Below are 20992 nucleotides of genomic sequence, written 5' to 3'. Positions count from 1 at the left end.
AGGCCGAGGTCACAATCAGTTTGCACTGATTCAAATCTGCACACTTCCTGCAGATTTATGCACTTTGTTCCATTATGTATTTGCTGATAGATAGCTAGGCTGTCTCTGTTATGATCCAAGTGGACCATAAGACCATAAGAACAGAAGTAGGATTAGGCAATTTGACACATTGAGTCTGCTCCACCATTCATTATGGCTGATTTATTATCCCTCTGAACCTCATTCTCCTGCCTTCTCTCCTTTGATGCCCTGACTAATCAAGAATACATCAATCTCTGCTTTAAATACATCCAGTGAATTGGCCTCTACAGCTGCCTGTGGCAATGAATTCCACAGACTCACCGCCCTCTTGTTTAGGAAACCTTCTTCATCTCTGTTCTAAACGGATGCTTCTCTATTCCGAGGCTGTGGCCTCTGGTTCAAACATTAAGTAACCCTTTAATCCCTTGTAAGCAGGCTGAGGCAGTACATCTCTTTTTATCTCTTGTCCTTCCAGAATGGTTACCTTTGTTATATCCGCGTTATTACTTTGGTTAAATTGGATCTCTTCTGGTTAATCAGCATTCTTTATTTATTTTTATTTGGAGATACAGTGCAGAATGGGCCCTTCTCTCCCTCTGAGCCATGCTACCCAGCAACCCCTGACACTCCCAACCTGATCATAGGGCAATTTACAATGACCATTTATCCTATCGACCAGTACATCTTCGGACTGCAAGAGGAATTCAGAGCACCCATAGAAAACCCATGCATTCTATGGGAAGGGCATACAGAAACTCCACATGGACGATGCCGGGATTGAGCTCCAAACTCCGACACCCCAAGCTGTAATAGCGCCGTGCTAACCACTAGGCTAAAATGGCACCCCAATTCCAATGTTTATTAGGAATTCATCCTATTTATATTGTTAGATGGATGTTACAGAGAACTAGTAGATTTCAGACTATCAACTGGATGAAAATAAATGTGCAAACTTGTGGTATCATTGATAAAAAGTCATGATTCTACCTTTAATTTACAGACTTCAAACTTCACTTGATAGCATGAAACCTCAAGAGGCTAGAAATAAAATCCCACAATACTGCTTTGAGAAGACAGATGTGCTAGGAGAAAATAGCATATCATTCATTCAGCAGTGTTAGTGAAGGATTCTAGTGCCATTTATTCTGCTGTGTTTGAGAGGAGATGCTGTGTTTAGATTGCATCAAGTTTCTGTTAGTTTGAAGTCAGATTGAATGGAACATTGCAGTGAAGACATCTGTTAGTTGTAAATATTACCAGTTTCAAAAACAAGGAAAATGGATTCCAACAATGTGGTGATGCTGAAGTCAATGAGGAACACTTGGAAATTGACTCTTTTACTAATCAAGAACATTGTATACTGAGGCAAGCTAGTAACAGCAAAAATGACTTGCAGTAGTGTAGCACTTTTAGTAAAGCAAGAATATCCGTGGCACATCAGCAGAGTGATATCAATCAACATATTGACATGATTAAATTATTAATGGAGATGCTAGGACAAAAACATAACAAAATATCAGAGTGAGAGGTCTTAGAGACTGTAAAAGAGGGGGTGCATGGGTTTAACTGAGGAATTTCAGAGCTCAAGTATCTTGGCAGCTGATGACATGTCTGCTAATATTCATGGTCAAATAAAAGACCAGAATTAGAAGAGTACACATATCTCAATGTCTGATACAGCTTGAAAATATTAGAAGGGGCAAGACAGTGGAATGATTGAATCATTTAACCACAGGAATGATAGTTTAAGATCAAGGCTTTAATTAATCTCAATGTGAACTTGGAAGTTGGTGGAGAAGCTTAGCATAGTTTCACATTCATGAAGGATGGAATGAAGAAGATTAACCAGGAATGTGTTGTCTGGAAATTAAAGGCATGATTGAGGCTTTCAGCAGCAATGATCAGAGGCAAGACATTTGGCTGATGTTATGGAGATGGAAATAGTTGTTGTGATGTTACTAATGCAAGGTCTGATATTCAAATCAGATTGAAATTTGAGTGGCTTAGTGATGCAGCGGTTAGCACTACAGTTCCACAGCCCCAAAGTCTCTGGTTCAGTCCTGACCATGGATGGAGTCTGCATATTCCCTCCACGGCTGTGAGATTTTCCAATGGGTGCTCTATGTGCTTTCCACATCTGAAAGATTTAATAGTAGGATTTTCTTTTGTAAATTAACCCTTAACCGTACACAAGTGGCAAAAGATTCAAAGGGGAGTTAATGGGCACAGGAAAGAGAGTAAGCTGCAGAGGTACAGGGAAATGAGAGAAGGCATCAAGTTGTTGGGATTACTCTGCAAGGAGCCATCATCCATTTGATTGGCTGAATAGTCTAGTGTATTGTAGAAAGTATAGCAGAAATTGAAAACACCGTGCATCAGTTCCAAATAGTCCTTAGTGATGGGAAATGAAGACAATCATTTTGGGCCTCACTGCTCATCCAGTATTGGATGTAGTTAAATCAATCTGACAATTTAGAAGCAATGTCAAACGATGGTAGTGAGGGAAGCTGGCTGTCATTAACATACATCTTAAACACTTTTTGCCGTTTTGGAGTACTATGCAGGTACAGGCTAACTTGGAAATTAAACTGAACAGATGGGAGGCATTCGCTTTGATCCTGTTCTGCTTGCATAGTTAGTGGTTGGTGTTAATGATTCCTTATGTCAGGTTAGTGGTATAAAAATTTACTTTGATCTTACTTTACTTTTTCACTTTCTGGAAGAGCATTACCCTGGCATTAGAGTAAAGTAATGCAAAATGCTTTTAAGTATCATGCCTTTCTTGTAACTCTCCATCTTGAAAAAATGCTGATCTTGTGGGGCACAGTTCCATGCCTTTGGCTTTTCTCCATCCACAAGCTGCTGTCTGAGTGTTCCAAATATATAAACTGCATTTTATACTTGATTAATAGAAATTATTTGTATTTTTAAAGACTTGTTATAGTTTTTGCACTGTATGTTCTCCATCAATCTTGCTTAACGACTTTATTGTTTTAAGTTCCCACATGCTAATAATTAATTTCCATTTTAACCTACCTGGTGACTTTTAAAATTACTTTTTAAAATATCTTGAGCAACACGTGCAAAATGCTGGAGGAACTCTGTAGGCCAGGCAACATCTATAGAAATGAACAAATAGTTAATGTTTTGAGCTGAAACCTTTCGCCAGGCCTGAAAAGGAAGGGGGAAGATGCCAGAAAAAGGTGAGGGGAGAGGAAAGAAGGTGATTGGTGAAGCCAGGTGGGTGGAAGATGGGGATGAAGTGAGAAGCTGAGAGGTGATAAGTGTTAAGTGCAAAGGGCTGGAGAAGATAGAATCTGATAAGAGAGGAGAGTGGATCATGGAAGAAAGGAAAGGAGGGGAAAGAGGGAAGGGAGAGAGAAAAAATAACTAAGTTGGATAAATTAATGTTAATGCCATCAGGATGGAGGCTACCTAGACAGAATATAAGGTGTCGCTCCTCCAGTTTGAGAGTGGCCTCCTAGTGACAGAAGAGGAGGCTATGGACCAACATGTTGGAACAGGAATGGGGTTAGGAATTGAAGTAGTTGGCCACTGGGAAATTCTGCTTTTTGAGACGCTCAGCAAAACGGTCCCCAATCCACGTTGGGTCTCATCAATGTAAAGGAGGAAAGTAGACAACGCTAACAGATCTGCAGATGAAGCATTGCCTCACTTGGAAGGACTGTTGGATCTGTATGGAGGTGAGGAGATGGTGAATGGGCAGATGTAGCACTTCGCCACTTGCAGGAATAAGTGGTAGGAGGGAGATTAGTAGGGTGGGATGAATGGACAAAAGAATCACAGACCCCTGCAGAAAGTGGAGAGTGGGGGGGAAGCAAAGATGTGTTTGGTTACAGAGTCCTGTTGAAAAAGGTGGAAGTTGCAGAGAATGATTTGCTGGCTGTAGAGGCTCATGGGGTGGTAGGTAAGGACAAGAGGAACTCTCTCCCTGTTAAGGCGGCAGTAAGATACGGTGAGTACCAATGTCTGGGAAATGGAAGAGATGCGGGTGAGGGCAGCAATAATGGTGGAGGAAGGGAAGCCTTGTTCTTTGAAGAAGGAAAGCACCCTTGATGTCCTAGAAAGGAAAGCTGCATCCTGGAAACAGATATGGTGGAGATGAAGAAATGGGGAAAAGGGAATGGCAATTTTATAGGAGATGGGGGTGAGAAGAGGTATCGTCAAGATAGCCATGGGAATCAGTAGGTTTGTAAAAGATATGGGTAGACCATTTGCCTCCAGTGATGGAAACAAAGAGATAGAGAAAGGATAGAGAGATACCAGGAATGGACCAAATGAATTTAAGGGCAGGGTGAAAGTTGGAGGCAAAGTTGATGAAATTGACGAGTTCAGCATCGGTGCATGAATCAGCACAAATGCAGTTGTCAATGTAGCACAGAAGGAGTTGGCAACTGTTAGTAGGGAAGTCTTGGAACATGGACTGTTCCACATAGCCAACAAAAAAGCAGGCATTCCTAGGGCCCTTGAAGGTGCCCATGGCTACTCATTGAGTTTGCAGAAAGTAGGAAGAGCTGAAAGAGCAACCATTGAAGGGGAGGACCAGTTCAGCCAGATAGAGGAAGGTGGTGGTGGAGGGGAACTGGTCGGGTCTTTTGTCAAGAAGCAAGCAGCCAAAGTGCTAAACCAGCCCGTTCACCTCCTCCCTCTCCTCCATTCAGGGCCCCAAAATGTACTGACACGTTGGTGCATGGCCTCCTTTACTGCCGTGATGATGCCTTTCTAAGATTGGAGGAGCAACATCTCATATTCAATCTAAGTAGCCTCAACCTGATGGCATGAAGATCGATTTCTCCAACTTACAGTATTTTCCCCTTCCCCTTCCCCTTCCCCGTTCTTCATTTCCCCACTCTGGCCTGTTACGTCTCCTTCTCACTTACCTATCTCCACCCACTGGTAGTCCTTCTCCTTCTCTTTCTCCCATGATCCACTCTCCTCTCCTATCAGATTCCTTCTTCTCCAGTCCTTTGTCTTTTCGACTTAGTAGCTCCTAGTTTCTCACTTCACCCCCCTCCCCCACACATCTGGCTTCACTTTTACTTTGTCCTCCCTTCCCTCCTGTCATCTTCTCTCACCTTCACCTGGCATCTTCCCCTTCCCTTCCAGTCCTTATGAAGGGTCACGGCCAGAGACATTGTCTGTTTATTCATTTCCGTTAACGCTGCCTGACCTGCTGAGTTCCTCCAGCAATTGTGTGTGTTGCTCTGGATTTGCAGCATCTGCAGAATCTCTTGTGTTTTTAAAATATCTTATTTATTTTCCTCTTGGCCCCATTGGCTTTAATTCTCACATCAGATATAGATGATTTATTGCTTTGTTAGGTGACCTTACCTTTCATCATCCCATCCACATCCCATCTCCAGCGTCGTTCAGACTGGCATTCGTTGGATAATGGATAGCCATTTTCTTTAAAATACATATGCACACGTACATACAAGTTTAGAGTTATTTTCATCCAGATGTAATGACATAGGGACAATAATTGATTAGAAAACCATTTCAGATTTGGCACACATTTAATATTGACAGATTTTTTTCACTTTGCAGAAGCTTAAAATGAACATGTTGCTTTTTCAATGGTAGGTGCAGAAACAGGCTCAGTAGCAAAAGAACGTGAGAAGTACAGCGACAAATGGGCACTCTGATTGCAGCCTATTCAAATGTGGCAACAGAAGTGAATTTCTTGGGAAGATGTACAGTATTTAAAATTTGAGCAATTACCAGACATCAAATCAGTAGTATGCCTCTGTTCACTTGGCCTACTCAGGACTTTGATGTGACACATATCCCGGAGTTCTGGATGTTATTCAATTAAACAGTTATCCAACCAATGCTCCAAAGCTTTGTTAATTCACCTTTTTTCCATTGAATCCAGAAAGTTTCAAGGGAATGTGGGAAACAGACCCAGTGACTTCTAAGGAGGCTTTGGAAACAGGGTCCCAGTAAGTTTGTTTGGAGCATGGAAACCAGGGTATCCATGTGTTAGGGGTAGCAGAAGAAATGGTGGCCTGTTCTGTTAGCAGGAATGTGGAAATAATTACTCCCTGATATATAATGGGAAGAGCAGGAACAGGGGCCCCTGTGTATTCAGGGAAGTATGGGAACTGGGATTCTGATATATTTTTGGGAGCATGGTTATCAGCACCTGGTGATCGGGAAGCTGAATCATAGGATATCCAACTGTCAGTGATTTTCGGACAACAAAATGCTGGGACAGAGTCTTGGAGGTGGTGACTTGGAAAAGAGAACAGTGCAGCACTCTACAGGCTGTTCAGCCCACAATGTTCTGCCAGTCTTGACAGCAATTTACACTAAAGGTACTTAGTCCTCCTGTGTATCATTCATATCGCTTTGTTCCCTTCATATTTATATGTCTATCTAAAGCCCTCTTAATTATTACCAACAAACCACTTGTAGTACCAGAGGAACCAACACACTGGACCACTGTTACACAGTTACTATTACATCAAGAGCAGTTACCGTGCTATCCGAGGCCCACACTTTGGAAAGTCTGATCACCTTGATGTACTTCTACTCCCTGAGACTGAACACTGCTGCACCAGCAGTGAGCACCAGGACGGTAGGGATAAAGGAGACACAGGAACATTTAGAGGAATGCTTTGAATCAGTGCACTGGACTGTATTCAGGGATTCATCTTCAAGTCTGAATGAGTACACCACAGCTGTCACTGACTTCAGAAACTTCTGCCATCCGATTTCTGAATGGGCATTAAACCCATAAATACTACTCATTACTTTTTTTTAAAAAAAATATTTTTGCACTGATTGTTTAACTATTTAAGATATATACTTACTGTAGTTCACAGTTAATTGCATTATAGCGCGCCAAGGTTTAAAAAGAGAAAATTTCAACGGTTCTTGTTTCAGTCGAAGTAAGCAGCTGAAGAAGCGAGTGGAAGAAATCGGGTAGAAAAAGTCATTTTTTTTTTAACACTGCTGGGGGAGAAGGGTCTGCACTGCGCAGGCGCGTGACGTAGCGCGCCAAGGTTTAAAAGCAGACCACCATATACAGCGGCCATCGTTGTAGCGGCCATCGTCGGAGTGGACTGAGTCAGAGTGGGACGGCTTTGGCTCAACAGGCTTCGGCGAGAACAGGCAGAGGCCAGGGTAGGTTCTGGTAAGTTTTTTTTGTTCAGATAGATTAGAAAAGAGAGAATGCCAGGCAGGATGTTGGAATGGTCCTCTTGCAGGATGTGGGAAGTCACGGAGCCCTCCGGTGTCCCTGACAACGACACCTACAAGAAATGCATCCAGCTGCAACTCCTAACGAACTGCATTAGGGAACTGGAGCAGGAACTGGATGACCTGCAAATCATTCGGGAGAATGAGGAGATTATAGGTAGTAGCTACAGGGAGGTAGTTACGCCAAAGGAGCAGAGGACAGGAAATTGGGTCACTGTTAGGCGAGGGAAGAGGAAAGGGCAGGCAGAGCAGGGTTCCCCTGTGGCCATTCCCCTCAACAACAAGTATACCACATTGGATACTGTTGGGGGGGATGACTTACCTGGGACAAGCTGCAGTAGCCGGATCTCTGGCACTGAGTCTGGCTCTGCAGTGCAGAAGAGAGGGGGGAAAAAGTGGAGAGCGGTAGTGATAGGGGACTCGATAGTTAGAGGCGTAGATAGGAGGTTCTGTGGTCGTGACAGAGAATCCAGGATGGTTTGTTGCCTCCCGGGTGCCAGGGTCAAGGATGTCTCTGATCGCTTGCATAACATTCTGAAGTGGGAGGGTGATCAGCCAGATGTCGTGGTGCACATCGGTACCAATGACATAGCAAGGAAGAGTGAGGAGGTCCTAGAGAGTGAGTAGAGAGAGCTTGGTAGAAAGTTGAAAAGCAGGACCTCGAGGGTGGTAATCTCAGGATTGCTACCTGTGCTACGTGCCAGTGAGGGTAGGAATAGGATGCTGTGGAGGATGAACAAGTGGCTGAGGAACTGGTGTAGGGGGCAGGGTTTCAGATTTCAGGATCATTGGGACCTCTTCTGGGGCAGGTGGGACCTGTACAAGAGAGACGGGTTACACTTGAACTACAGGGGGACCAATATCCTTTCTGGGAGGTTTGTTAGTGCTATTGGGGAGGCTTTAAATTAGATTTGCAGGGGGATGGGAACCAGAGTGCCAGAGCTGACAGTGTGGCTGGGGGTGAAAATAAACGATGTTGAAAGTTTAAGCAAATCCGCTAATAGAAAGGTTGTGAGTGGTGGTAAAAATCTTCTGAGGTGTATATATTTCAATGCTAGGAGTATTGCGGGGAAGGCGGATGAGTTGAGGGCGTGGATTGACACGTGGAATTATGACGTTATAGCAATTAGTGAAACTTGGCTACAGGAGGGGCAGGACTGGCAGCTTAATATTCCAGGGTTCCGATGTTTCAGATGTGATTGAGGCAAAGGAATGAAAGGTGGGGGAGTAGCATTGCTTGTTAGGGAAAATATTACAGCAGTGCTCAGGCAGGACAGATTAGAGGGCTTGTCTACTGAGTCTTTATGGGTGGAGCTGAGAAACGGAAAGGTATGGCTACATTAGTGGGATTGTATTACAGACCACCCGATAGTCAACGAGAATTGGAACAGCAAATCTGCAGGGAAATAGCAAGCAACTGCAGGAAACATAAAGTTGTGGTGGTAGGGGATTTTAATTTTCCATATATTGATTGGGACTCCCATACTGTTAGGGGTCTAGATGGTTTAGAGTTTGTAAAATGTGTTCAGGAAAGTTTTCTAAATCAATATATAGAGGGACCAACTAGAGGGGATGCAATATTAGATCTCCTGTTAGGAAACGAGTTAGGGCAAGTGACGGAAGTCTGTGTAGGGGAGCACTTTGGTTCCAGTGATCATAACACCATTAGTTTCAACTTGATCATGGACAAGGATAGATCTGGTCCTAGGGTTGAGGTTCTTAACTGGAAGAAGGCCAAATTTGAAGAAATGAGAAAGGATCTAAAAAGCGTGGATTGGGACAGGTTGTTCTCTGGCAAGGATGTGATCGGTAGGTGGGAAGCCTTCAAAGGAGAAATTTTGAGAGTGCAGAATTTGTATGTTCCTGTCAGGGTTAAAGGCAAAATGAATAGGAATAAGGAACCTTGGTTCTCAAGGGATATTGCAACTCTGATAAAGAAGAAGAGGGAGTTGTATGACATGTATAGGAAGCAGGGAGTAAATAAGGTGCTGGAGGAGTATAAGAAGTGCAAGAAAATACTTAAGAAAGAAATCAAGAGTGCTAAAAGAAGACATGAGGTTGCATTGACAGTCAAAGTGAAGGATAATCCAAAGAGCTTTTACAGGTATACTAAGAGCAAAAGGATTGTAAGGGTTAAAATTGGTCCTCTTGAAGATCAGAGTGGTCGCCTATGTGCGGAACCAAAGGAAATGGAGGAGATCTTAAATAGGTTTTTTGCGTCTGTATTTACTAAGGAAACTGGCACAAAGTCTATGGAATTAGGGGAAACAAGTAGTGAGATCATGGAAACTGTACAGATTGAAAAGGAGGAGGTCCTTGCTGTCTTGAGGAAAATTAAAGTGGATAAATCCCCGGGACCTGACAGGGTGTTCCCTCGGACCTTGAAGGAGACTGGTGTTGAAATTGCAGGGGCCCTGGCAGAAATATGTAAAATGTCGCTGTCTACAGCTGAGGTGCCGTAGGATTGGAGAGTGGCTCATGTTGTTCCGTTGTTTAAAAAAAGATCGAAAAGTAATCCAGGAAATTATAAGCCAGTAAGTTTAACGTCAGTAGTAGGTAAGTTATTGGAGGGAGTACTAAGAGACAGAATCTACAAGCATTTGGATAGACAGGGACTTATTAGGGAGAGTCAACATGGCTTTGTGCGTGGCAGGTCATGTTTGACCAATCTATTGGAGTTTTTCGAGGAGGTTACCAGGAAAGTGGATGAAGGGAAGGCAGTGGATATTGTCTACGTGGACTTCAGTAAGGCCTTTGACAAGGTCCCGCATGGGAGGTTAGTTAGGAAAATTCAGTCACTAGGTATACATGGAGAGGTGGTAAATTGGATCAGACATTGGCTCAATGGAAGAAGCCAAAGAGTGGTAGTAGAGAATTGCTTCTCCGAGTGGAGGCCTGTGACAAGTGGTGTGCCACAGGGATCAGTGCTGGGTCCATTGTTATTTGTCACCTATATCAATGATTTGGATGATAATGTGGTAAATTGGATCAGCAAATTTGCTGATGATACAAAGATTGGAGGTGTAGTAGACAGTGAGGAAGGTTTTCAGAGCCTGCAGAGGGACTTGGACCAGCTGGAAAAATGGGCTGAAAAATGGCAGATGGAGTTTAATGCAGACAAGTGTGAGGTATTGCATGTTGGAAGGACAAACCAAGGTAGAACATACAGGGTTAATGGTAAGGCACTGAGGAGTGCAGTGGAACAGAGGGATCTGGGAATACAGATGCAAAATTCCCTAAAAGTGACGTCACAGGTAGATAGGGTCGTAAAGAGAGCTTTTGGTACATTGGCCTTTATTAATCGAAGTATTGAGTATAAGAGCTGGAATGTTATGATGAGGTTGTATAAGGCATTGGTGAGGCCGAATCTGGAGTATTGTGTTCAGTTTTGGTCACCAAATTACAAGAAGGATATAAATAAGGTTGAAAGAGTGCAGAGAAGGTTTACAAGGCTGTTGACGGGACTTGAGAAACTCAGTTACAGAGAAAGGTTGAATAGGTTAGGACTTTATTCCCTGGAGTGTAGAAGAATGAGGGGAGATTTGATAGAGGTATATAAAATTATGATGGGTATAGATAGAGTGAATGCAAGCAGGCTTTTTCCACTGAGGCAAGGGGAGAAAAAAACCAGAGGACATGGGTTAAGGGTGAAGGGGGAAAAGTTTAAAGGGAACATTAGTGGGGGCTTCTTCACACAGAGAGTGGTGGGAGTATGGAATGTGCTGCCAGACGAGGTGGCAAATGCGGGTTCTTTTTTAACATTTAAGAATAAATTGGACAGATGCATGGATGGGAGGTATATGGAGGGATATGGTCTGTGTGCAGGTCAGTGGGCTAGGCAGAAAATGGTTCGGCACAGCCAAGAAGGGCCAAAAGGCCTGTTTCTGTGCTGTGGTTTCTATGGTTTTCTATGTACACCTGATTCTGAACTCCATCAAACTGCCTGCTTCCACTGCTACCCCTGGTAACTTATTCTATGCGCCCACCACAAAATTTTTAAACTTTTGCCCTTTAATTTTAAAAGCATGTCTTTACGTGTTTGACATTTCCATCCTGGGGAAAAGATTCTGATTGTCTATATTATCTCTGCCTCTCATCGTTTAAAATAACACTCTATCAAGGTTCAGATATTCATAAAGGAAGTTTTTGTTGATGGTCCTTTTGACTGGGCCACAGTCTTAAAATAAGGGTTGTTCATTCAAGTCAGAGAATGTCTGCATGCAACAGCTGGTGAAACTTTGGAATTCCTTACAGAAAATTGTGATGGGTGTCTTCTCTGGCTCATGGTATATTTACGAACAAACTGATGGGGTCTAATGTTTAAAAACCTATAGGGTTAAGGCTAATATGTACTGCTGTCATACAGTGCCTATAAAAAGTATTCCTCCCCCCCCACCCACCCCTGCCAGAAGTTTTCATGTTTTTTTTGTTTTACAACATTGAATCACAGTAGATTTAATTAGGCTTTTTTGACACTGATGAACAGAAAAAGACTCTTTCATGTCAAAGTGAAAACAGATCTCTACAAAGTGATCTAAATAAATTATAGATATAAAACAGAAATTAATTGATTGTCCCCCCCCCTTTAATATGACGCAGCAAATCATCACTGATGCAGCCGGTTGGCTTTCGGAATCGTATAATTAGTTAAATGGAGATCATCTGTGTGCAGTCAAGGTGTTATAATTGATCATAGTAAAAATACACCTGTATCTGGATGGTCCCACTGCTGGTGAGTCAGTATCCTAGCAAAAACTACACTATGAAGACAAAAAAACACTAAGCTACTTCATGAAAAGGTTATTGAAAAGCACAAGTCAGGAGACTGATACAAGAAAATTTCCAGGTCACTGAATATCACTTGGAGTACAGCTAAGTCAATCATCAAGAAATGGAAAGAATATGGCACAGCTGTAAACCTGCCTAAATCAGACCATCCTCAGAAACTGAGTGACCATGCAAGAAGGGGACTAGTGAGGGAGGCCACCAAGAGACCTGTGACAACTCTGGAGGAGTTACAACCTTCAGAGGCTGAGATGGGAGAGACTATGCATGCAACAACTCTAGTCCGGGTACTTCACCAGCCGCAGCTTTTTGTGAGAGTGGCAAAGAGGAAGCCACCGTTGGAAATAGCTCACATGAAATCTCATCTAAAGTTTGCCAGAAGGCATGTGGGAGACTGAAGTCAGTTGGAAGAAGGTTCTATGGTCTGATGAAACAAAAATTGAGGTTTTTGGCTAAACACTATGGTGTAAGCCAGACACCGCACATCATCAAAATCAACCCATCCCTACCATGAAGCATGCAGCAAGCCCTGGAAGGCTTGTGAAGGTAGATGGTAAAATACAGGGAAATCCTGGAGGAAAACCTGATGCAGTCAGCAAGAGGACTGCAACTTTAGAGAAGATTTGTTTACCAGCAAGACAGTGACCCCAAGCATAATGTCAAAGGTGCACAGAAATGGCTTTAAAAACAACAAAGTTAATGTCCTGAAGTTGCCAAGTCGGGGTTCAGAGCTCAATCTAATTGAGAATTTGAGGCTGTACTTGAAAAGGGCTGTTTACTCACAATCCCCAAGCAATCTGACAGAGCTTGAGTAGTCTTGTAAAGAAGAATGGGAAAAAATTGCAAAGCTGATAAAGACTTATCCGCACAGACACAAGGCTGGAATTGCTGCCAAAGATGCATCTACTAAATGCTAACTTGAAGGGGATAAGTAATTATGCAATAAATTATTTTGTGTTTAATAATTGTAATACATTTAGACTAATTTGTAGAAATTTGTTTTCACTTTGGCATGAAGAGTCTTTTCTGTTGATCAGTTTCAAAAAAGCCAAATTAAATCCACTGTGATTCAATGTTATAAAACAATAAAACATGAAAACTTCCAAGGGGGAGTAAATACTTTTTATAGGCACTGCAAATGATCAACCAGACTGAATGTCTGAACAGTCTTACTTGGCCAAAAGGCCTACTCTTGATCCATTTTTTATGGTTCCTTTCCAAGCCATCTTAACTCAGTGTCACTCTGGTGCTATTTTTTTGTTGTACCAACACTTTGGGATCTTGAACACAATGATTAAATATCCCATCATTCTATTATCATTATCAGCTTCGACAGCCTTTCAATGCCACAGAAACCCCTCATTTCTGGAACCATTCCAGTAATTTTTCCATCATTTTAAGGCCAGCTTGCAGCTCTTTATTATAGAGTCATAGAGGAGTACAGTATAGAAAGAAACAAGCCCTTCGGCCCGTCTAGTCCATGCCAACTATTTAAACTGCATACTGCATTCGATCTACATTGGGACCATAGCCTCTATAGCTGTACTGTCTATGTAACTATCCAAACCTCTTAAGTGTTGAAATCAAGCTCAGAGGCACCACTTGTGCTGGCAGCTCATTCCACACTCTCACGACCCACTGAGTGAAGAAGTTTCCCCTCATGTTTCCCTTAAACATCTCAGTTTTATCCTTAACCCATGACCTCTAGCTGTAGTCACACCCAACTTCAGTGGAAAAAGCCTGCTTGCATATACCCTATCTACATCCCTCATAATGTTGTATAAGTCTATCAAATCTTCTCTCAATCTTCTTTGTTCTAAAGAATACAGTCCTAACCTATTCAATATTTACTTTTAACTTGGGTCCTCCAGACCTGGCAACATTCCTGTAAATTTTCTTTGCTTTTCTTGTTTACACCTTTCCTGTAGGTAGGTGATCAAAACTGCACACAAGACTCCAAATTAGGCCTCATAAACATCTTATACAAATTCAACATAACAGCCTGGCAGGCTGGTGGCGCAGTGGCATCAGCGCCGGACTTCGGAGCAAAGTCTCCCGAGTTCGAATCCAAGTCGGGCCACCACCCAAGCATGCTTTCCATCCGTGCCGAGTTGAGCGTCGAGCTAGCCACTCGGCCTCGTAAAAAACAAGGGTTGAGTCAGGAACATTCATATCATGACCTGGTTAATCTGAAAAGGAGACCAATCCTGACCATATGCGCCAAACAAGAATGGCTGACTGTCTGGTGCTGCACGCTAGGAAGGAACATGACAGCCCATCTTCTGTGCACAATACATTGATTTATGTAGGCCAATGTGCCAAAATCTTTTTTGCGACCCTATCTGCCTGTGATGCCACTTTCAATGAATTATGTACCTGTGATCTTAGATCCCTTTGTTCTAGTGCATTCTACAGTGCCTTACCATTTCCTGTGTAAGACCTACCCTGGATGGTCCTACTAATGTGCAAAACCTCACACTTATCTGCATTAAATTCCATCTCCCATTTTTCCGCCCATTTTTCCAGTTGATGCAGATCCCTCTGCAAGCTATGATAGCCTTCCTCACTGTCCACTACACCCCCAATCTTGGCGTCATCTGCAAATTTGCTGATCCAGTTAACCACATTATCATCCAGATTGTTAATATAGATGACAAACAACAATAAACCCAACACCAAATCCTGTAGCACTCCACTAGTCACAGGCCTCCAGTCAGAGAGGCAGCCATCCACTACCACTCTCTGGCTTCTTCCACAAAGCCAGTGTCTAATCCAGTTTACTACCTCATCTCGACTGCTGAGTGACTGAACATTCTTGACTAGTCCCCCATGTGGGACCTTGTCAGATGCTTTTCAAAAGTCCATGAAGACAACATACACTCCTACTCCCTTTCCTTCATTGACTTTCCTGGTAACTTGTTGAAAATCTGTATAAGATTGGTTAGACATGACCTACCATGCATGAAGCCATGCTGACTATCCTTAATCAGTCCATGTCTATCCAAATACTTGTACAGTACATCTGGTCCCTTAGGATACCTTCCAATAACTTTCCCACAACTGATGTCAGACTCACTGGCCTATAATTTCCTGTTTTATGTTTAGAACCTTTTTTAAACAGTGGAACAAAATTGGCTAACCTCCAGTCCTCTGTTCCCTCTCGTGTTACTAAGGATGATTTAAATATTTCTGCCAGGACCGCAGCAATTTCTGCACTTGCTTCCTGAAGGGTCCTAGGGTACACTTTGTCAAGCCCTTGGGATCTATCCACCATGATTTGCCTTAGGGTAGTGAACACCTCCTTCTCTGTAACTTGTAAAGTTCCATGAAATTGATGCCACTTTGCCTGACTTCTATTGACTCTTTATCTGTCTCCCATGTAAATACAGATGCAAAGAATGTATTTAAGACCTCCATTCCCCTATCTGTTTTGGCTCCACACATGGGTTTCATTCTGGTCTTCCAGAGGCCCAATTTTGTCCTTTGTAATTCTTTTGCTCTGAACATATCTGTAGAATCCCTTAGGATTCTCCTTCATCTTGTCTGCTAGAACAACTTCATGCCCTCTTTTAGTCCTCCTGATTTAAGTTCCCTTGTATTTCTTGTACTCCATAAGCATCTCATTTGTTCTTACTTGCCCATATCTGCTATGCATTTCCTTTTTTCTCTCAGTATCTCTTGAAAACCAAGGTTCCCTACACTTTTTATCTTTACCTTTTAATCTGACAGGCACATACAGGCTTTGTACCCCCAGATTTCATTTTTGAAGGCCTCACATTTTCCAAGTACACCTTTGCCAGAAAACAGCCTGTCCCAATCCTCACTTGCCCGATCATTGCTGATACCATCAAAATTGGCCTTTCTCCAATTTAGAATCTCAACCCACAGACCAGATTGATTTCTTTGCATATTTACATTGAAACTAATGGCATTGTGGTCACTGGAAGCAAAGTGTTCCCCTACACAAACTGCTGTCACCCGCCCTGTCTCATTCCCTAACAGCAGATCCCCTATCACAAGCTCTCTCGTTGGGACTTCTACACAATGATGAAGGAAACATTCCTGAACACATTTAACAATCTCTATCCCATCTAGCCCTTTTAAAGTATGGGATTCCCAGTCAATATGTAGAAAGTTAAAATGACCTACTACGACAAACTTGTGCATCTGGCAACAGTCTGCAAACGCTTTGCAAATTTGTTCCTCTAAATTCCTAGGAATATTGGGTGGTCTTTAATATAGCCCCACTAACCTTTCTTATTTCTCATTTCCACCCATAACACCTCATTAGTCGAGTTCCCCAGTCTGTCCTGATGGAGCACTGCCATGACATTTTCCCTGACTAGTAACACCACTTCTCCTCTAGGCTGCTCTGTCACATCTAAAACAATGGAACCCCAGAATATTGAGCTGCCAGTCCTGCCCATCCTGCAACCAAGTCTCAGTACTAGCTACAATGTCATAATTCCAGGTGTTGATCCGTGCCCTGAGCTCATCTGCCTTTCCTATGATGCTTCTCACATTGAAATATGCATGGCTGAGGGCACTAGTCACCCTACGCTCAATCTCTTGATCTCTGACTTTGTCTGAGGTCTTACCAACATCTGCCTCGCAATCTCTCCACTAACTGTCCTGGACCTCTGGTTCACATCCCCCACAACTTTAGTTTAAATCCCACCATGCAGCATTAACAAACCTTCCCGCTAGCATATTAGTCCCTCTCCAGTTCAGGTGCAAACTGTCCCTTCTGTACAGGTCCTACCTTCCCTGGAAGAGAGCCCAATGATCCAATAATCTTATGCCCTCACTCCTACACCAGCTCCTTGGCCACGTATTAAATGATGTAATCTCCCGAGTTCTGGCCCTACTAGCACATGGCATGAATAACAGTCTTGAGATCAGAACCCTGGAGGTCCTGCCTTTTAATTTAGCACCGAACTTCCTGTGCAGAAACTCGTCACTCGTCTACCCATGTCATTGGTACCTACGTGGACCACGACCTCTGGCTGTTCACCTTCCACTTCAGAATGCTGAGGACTCGATCCGAGATGTTTCAACCCCTGGCATCCGGAAGCAACATACCATCTGGGAATCTTGTTCTCACTTCAGAATCTTTTGTCTGTTCCTCTAACTAACAAATCCCCTATCACCACAGCGTTCATCTTCTCCCCTTCATTCCCTTCTGAGTCACAGAGCCAAACTCAGTGCCAGAGTCCCGACTACTGTGACTTTCCTCTGCCAGGTCAACACCCAACAGTATCCAGAGTGATATACCTTTCCTGAGAGGGATGGCCACAGGAGTACTCTGTACTTAACCCTTTCTCCCTTCCTGACTGCACACAGTTTCCTGTGTCCTTCATCTTTTGTGTAACTACCTCTCTATATGTCCTATCTATCACCCCCTCAGCCTCCTGAATGATCTGGAGTTGATCCAGTTCCAGCTCCAGCTCCTTAACATGGATTGTTAGAAGCTGCAGCTGGATGCACTTCTTGCAATTGTAGTCATCAGGGACACTGGAGGTCTCCCTGTCTTCTCACACCCTGCAAGAGGAGCATTCAGCTATTCCGCCTGCATATCTACTGTCCTAACAAAGCAGATGAAGAAGGGAAGGAAAAAAAAATAACCTAGTGCTTTCCTTTTCTTCGCTTTCTGACCAAAGGCTTGAAGAGCTAAAGCCCCAGGATCACCACTCTGATTCTGTCCACTCAGACGACGGCCACTGCGATGATTGCTGCTACATTTGCTCCTGCCTTCCTTTAATTTGCTCTTGCTAATCAATCCCAAACATGGATTGTTCAGTGGTCAGAGCTGAACTGCACTGCCGCGATTCGCTGCTACCTTTTTCTACTCGGGAAGTGGACCTGAGTGAAATCGCCTCCTGAAACCTCTGATAGCCAGATTGGTTGCTGGTCAATGCCCAATATTCTATGAATTTCATTATAAGCTAGCAAATTCAAGAGGAGCTAAGAGATAACTTGAGTGTGGAGGACTTAGTGACCATGTCTGGAGAGGCTTCACAGTGCTTTATATTTTTGCACTGCACTGTTATGGTATCAGTCTCTTAAATATTTTCTGTAAGTATTTCTGCAGTTGGTCATTATGTTCATTGGTTACATCACAACAATAAACCTGCCCCATCCACTTTACCTTTATTAAAAGCTATACTTAAATAGTATTTATTTCATAGATGCAATTATATATTTTTATGATGTGATCATATGGATTTTTAACTTTTTTTTATCATTTGCAGGAAAATGTCAACATTGAGGAAGCAGCTCAGTGTTTGGTGAAACACATCATTGCCAGTGAGAATGATCTTGCACGATCTGCTGAATCTGACGTGGTCACTCCTACACTCAGATCCTTCAGAAGCAATGGCAACTGCTCATCTTGCTTCAAGGCTTAGATTTTCAAGGCTTACAAATCAAGATTTCATTCTAACTACAGTTCTGTCACGGATTTCTTACCAAGTTGCAACATTGACATTTTTTTTAGCTAGAGTCTGGAAGATGATGGGGGTTGGAAATAAAAGTAAACACAGTTCAGTAGTAATTGTTTCCATTTCTGTCGGATGTGTAACATGTGAAACAGCCTGGGGATGTTTTCTTAGGAGTAAGAAGTTAAAGGAAAGTTTGTGTTATTAAAAATAGTTTTCACTGTATTGGACTGACTTTAAAGATAATACAGCTTCCATGCTTGGGAATCAAAGAAACGAGATTAAAATTCAACTTTATTGAGACTAATTGGGCTGTTTCAGTGGTGGAGAAAATTGGGCAGGATGTTTATCAAGAGGCTGATCTAGTACAGTGCATCTGTGCCCTACCAAAACTGAATCTCACCCGCCAGGCATCATTTTCATTATCAGCAGAAAGGAATGCTGCCATTTTACATAATATGGTCACATGCTTTTCCATCACTTTACAAAATAAAAATTCATCTTCTATTTCTTCTGCTAAATGAATTTTCTAGTAAACGGCTCTGTTCTGCACTCCTGAAATTTATTTTCGTCAAATTTAGCTTTAAAATTTCCATTTATTCAAGCTAATTTTTCTCCCTATTTGTGTGATTTTTCTCCCCATTTCTAAGTAACTACAACACCTTTTCCCTTCCCTTGACTGAGATTATTTAATTCAGCACATGACATGGGTCAGAGCTGTGCGAATCTGTATTGAATCATAGCTTCATTAAAGGAGACCAGTTGGGTTTTAGCTGGTACTCTGGAAGCACAATTTGGTCAGACCCAAATGCCAACTCTTACCGTGAAGCCTAGTTTAACAGCAAAGCAATTCCTACTTCTTTATTTCAGAACACTTTGATCAAATCACCTCTCTGCTTTCTCTTCTTTGAAAAGAGCAATCTGAAATCCTCCAATCCATCCATGAAACTAAAATCCTTTATTGTTCTTTTACCATTTTGGATTTCTCTGTATTAAACATCTTGCATGTATCCTCCCATTTCAACAACCTGTATGTATTCTCCTGAGGTCGATCACTCTTGTCTTCACTGTTTAGTGCAACTTCAAGTGACAGTTGCACATTTTGAAATGATGCACTGTATACTGCACTCTAGTTCAATATATATGAAGGAAACAGTGGTCCTGGTGCACCATATCAACATCCAGACAGAATTCAACTGCTCACCATGACATTGTTCCTGGTCACTTAGACAGTTTTGTATCCAAACTGCTTCTCCTTTTGTTTTATTCCTAAGATTTCAATTTTGCTGATAAGCTTTTATGTGATAGCGAGCAAATGTCTTCTGAAAGTCCATGTACAAAATACCAACTACATTGCTGTCAAAACCCTTCTCTCTTACCATATTAGAAAATCCAGACCGATTTACATTTAACAGATCTGTGCTGACTTTCCTTTGTTCACCCATACCTGCCCAAATGTCTTTCAGTTTTGTTCCTGACTACTGTTTCTATTAGCTTCTTCAACAAGGTTAAATTTTCAATCCTCTTGTGAGAAAAGGTATAACATTTCTAAGCACCTGGTCCTCTTGGACTACTTCATGTCTAAGACTATGTTAAATATCTCAGCTGCTACATGTTTTGCTAGGATTTTAGCAACAGCTTAATTGATAAAGACAAGTGTTTAACATCTCTGCTAATGCCTCTGCTTCCATGCACAGATCTCCTATTGGGTGTCTAATCAGCCTTAACCATCTCCAATCTACACATTTATTAATAACTGCTGAACAAAGATGTTTTGATTTCTTAAACTGGAGTATGGTTCAGCTGTTTAAGTACTACGGTGATTCAGTTATAATGTTCTTATGCTGAGTCTCACAGGATGGAATGAATTTGTGAAACCCCATTCCATGACTAGAAAATATAATGGAGTTAGGAACAATGCTGCACTGGCAAAGGTATCAACTTTGAGGTGAACATTAACAGTTACATGGTACTATTTGAAGTATTTTAATCTCAAAATTTGCTGCCACATTTGCTTACATAGTATTACTATACTTCAAAAGTAATACATTGTCCGTGATGACTTTCTGTAATGAGGTAATAAAGTATGCAAACTCTTTGTCCAAATGAGGAAGTATGTTGTATTCTGCTGATTATATTTCTCCAACTTGCTGTGCTTCTCAGTTTCCAGCAACTAAAATTTACATTTTTATCTTTGTATTTAAATTTATCCATTCTGTCACTCCTGGTTATCTACAAGGGTTCCCATCCCGGGGTCTCTGACCCCCTGCTTCATGATATTGGTCCACAGCATGAAGGAGGTTGGGAACCCCTGTCTGACAACTTCTTCAATGAAATGACATTCCATAAACAATTGACATCTCAACCAAGACACACAAAATGCAGGAGGCCAGGCAGCATCTATGGAAAGGAGTACAGTCAACATTTCTGGCTGAAACCCTTCAGCAGGACTTGAAACATTGACTGTACTCTTTTCCATAGTTCCTGCTAAGTTCCTCCAAAATTTTGTGTGTGTTGCTTGGATT

The 20992-nt window shown here is 42.2% G+C and overlaps 1 protein-coding gene across 1 annotated transcript in view; it reads left to right on the top strand.

The window, feature by feature from the left end:
• Window positions 1-20563, top strand: part of LOC140200756 (ras-related protein Rab-38-like) — a 62497-nt gene extending 41934 nt beyond the window's left edge. The window contains exon 3 of the mRNA XM_072264354.1: window positions 18282-20563. Within this exon, the coding sequence (XP_072120455.1) occupies window positions 18282-18437 (156 nt within the window). The 3' untranslated portion in view covers window positions 18438-20563. The remainder of the gene's footprint in view (window positions 1-18281) is intronic.
• The last annotated feature ends 429 nt before the right edge of the window (window positions 20564-20992 follow it).

The sequence above is a fragment of the Mobula birostris genome, chromosome 7, assembly GCF_030028105.1.
Source record: "Mobula birostris isolate sMobBir1 chromosome 7, sMobBir1.hap1, whole genome shotgun sequence".
Lineage (NCBI taxonomy): Eukaryota > Metazoa > Chordata > Chondrichthyes > Myliobatiformes > Myliobatidae > Mobula > Mobula birostris.
This window is presented reverse-complemented; position numbering and strand designations above follow the sequence as displayed.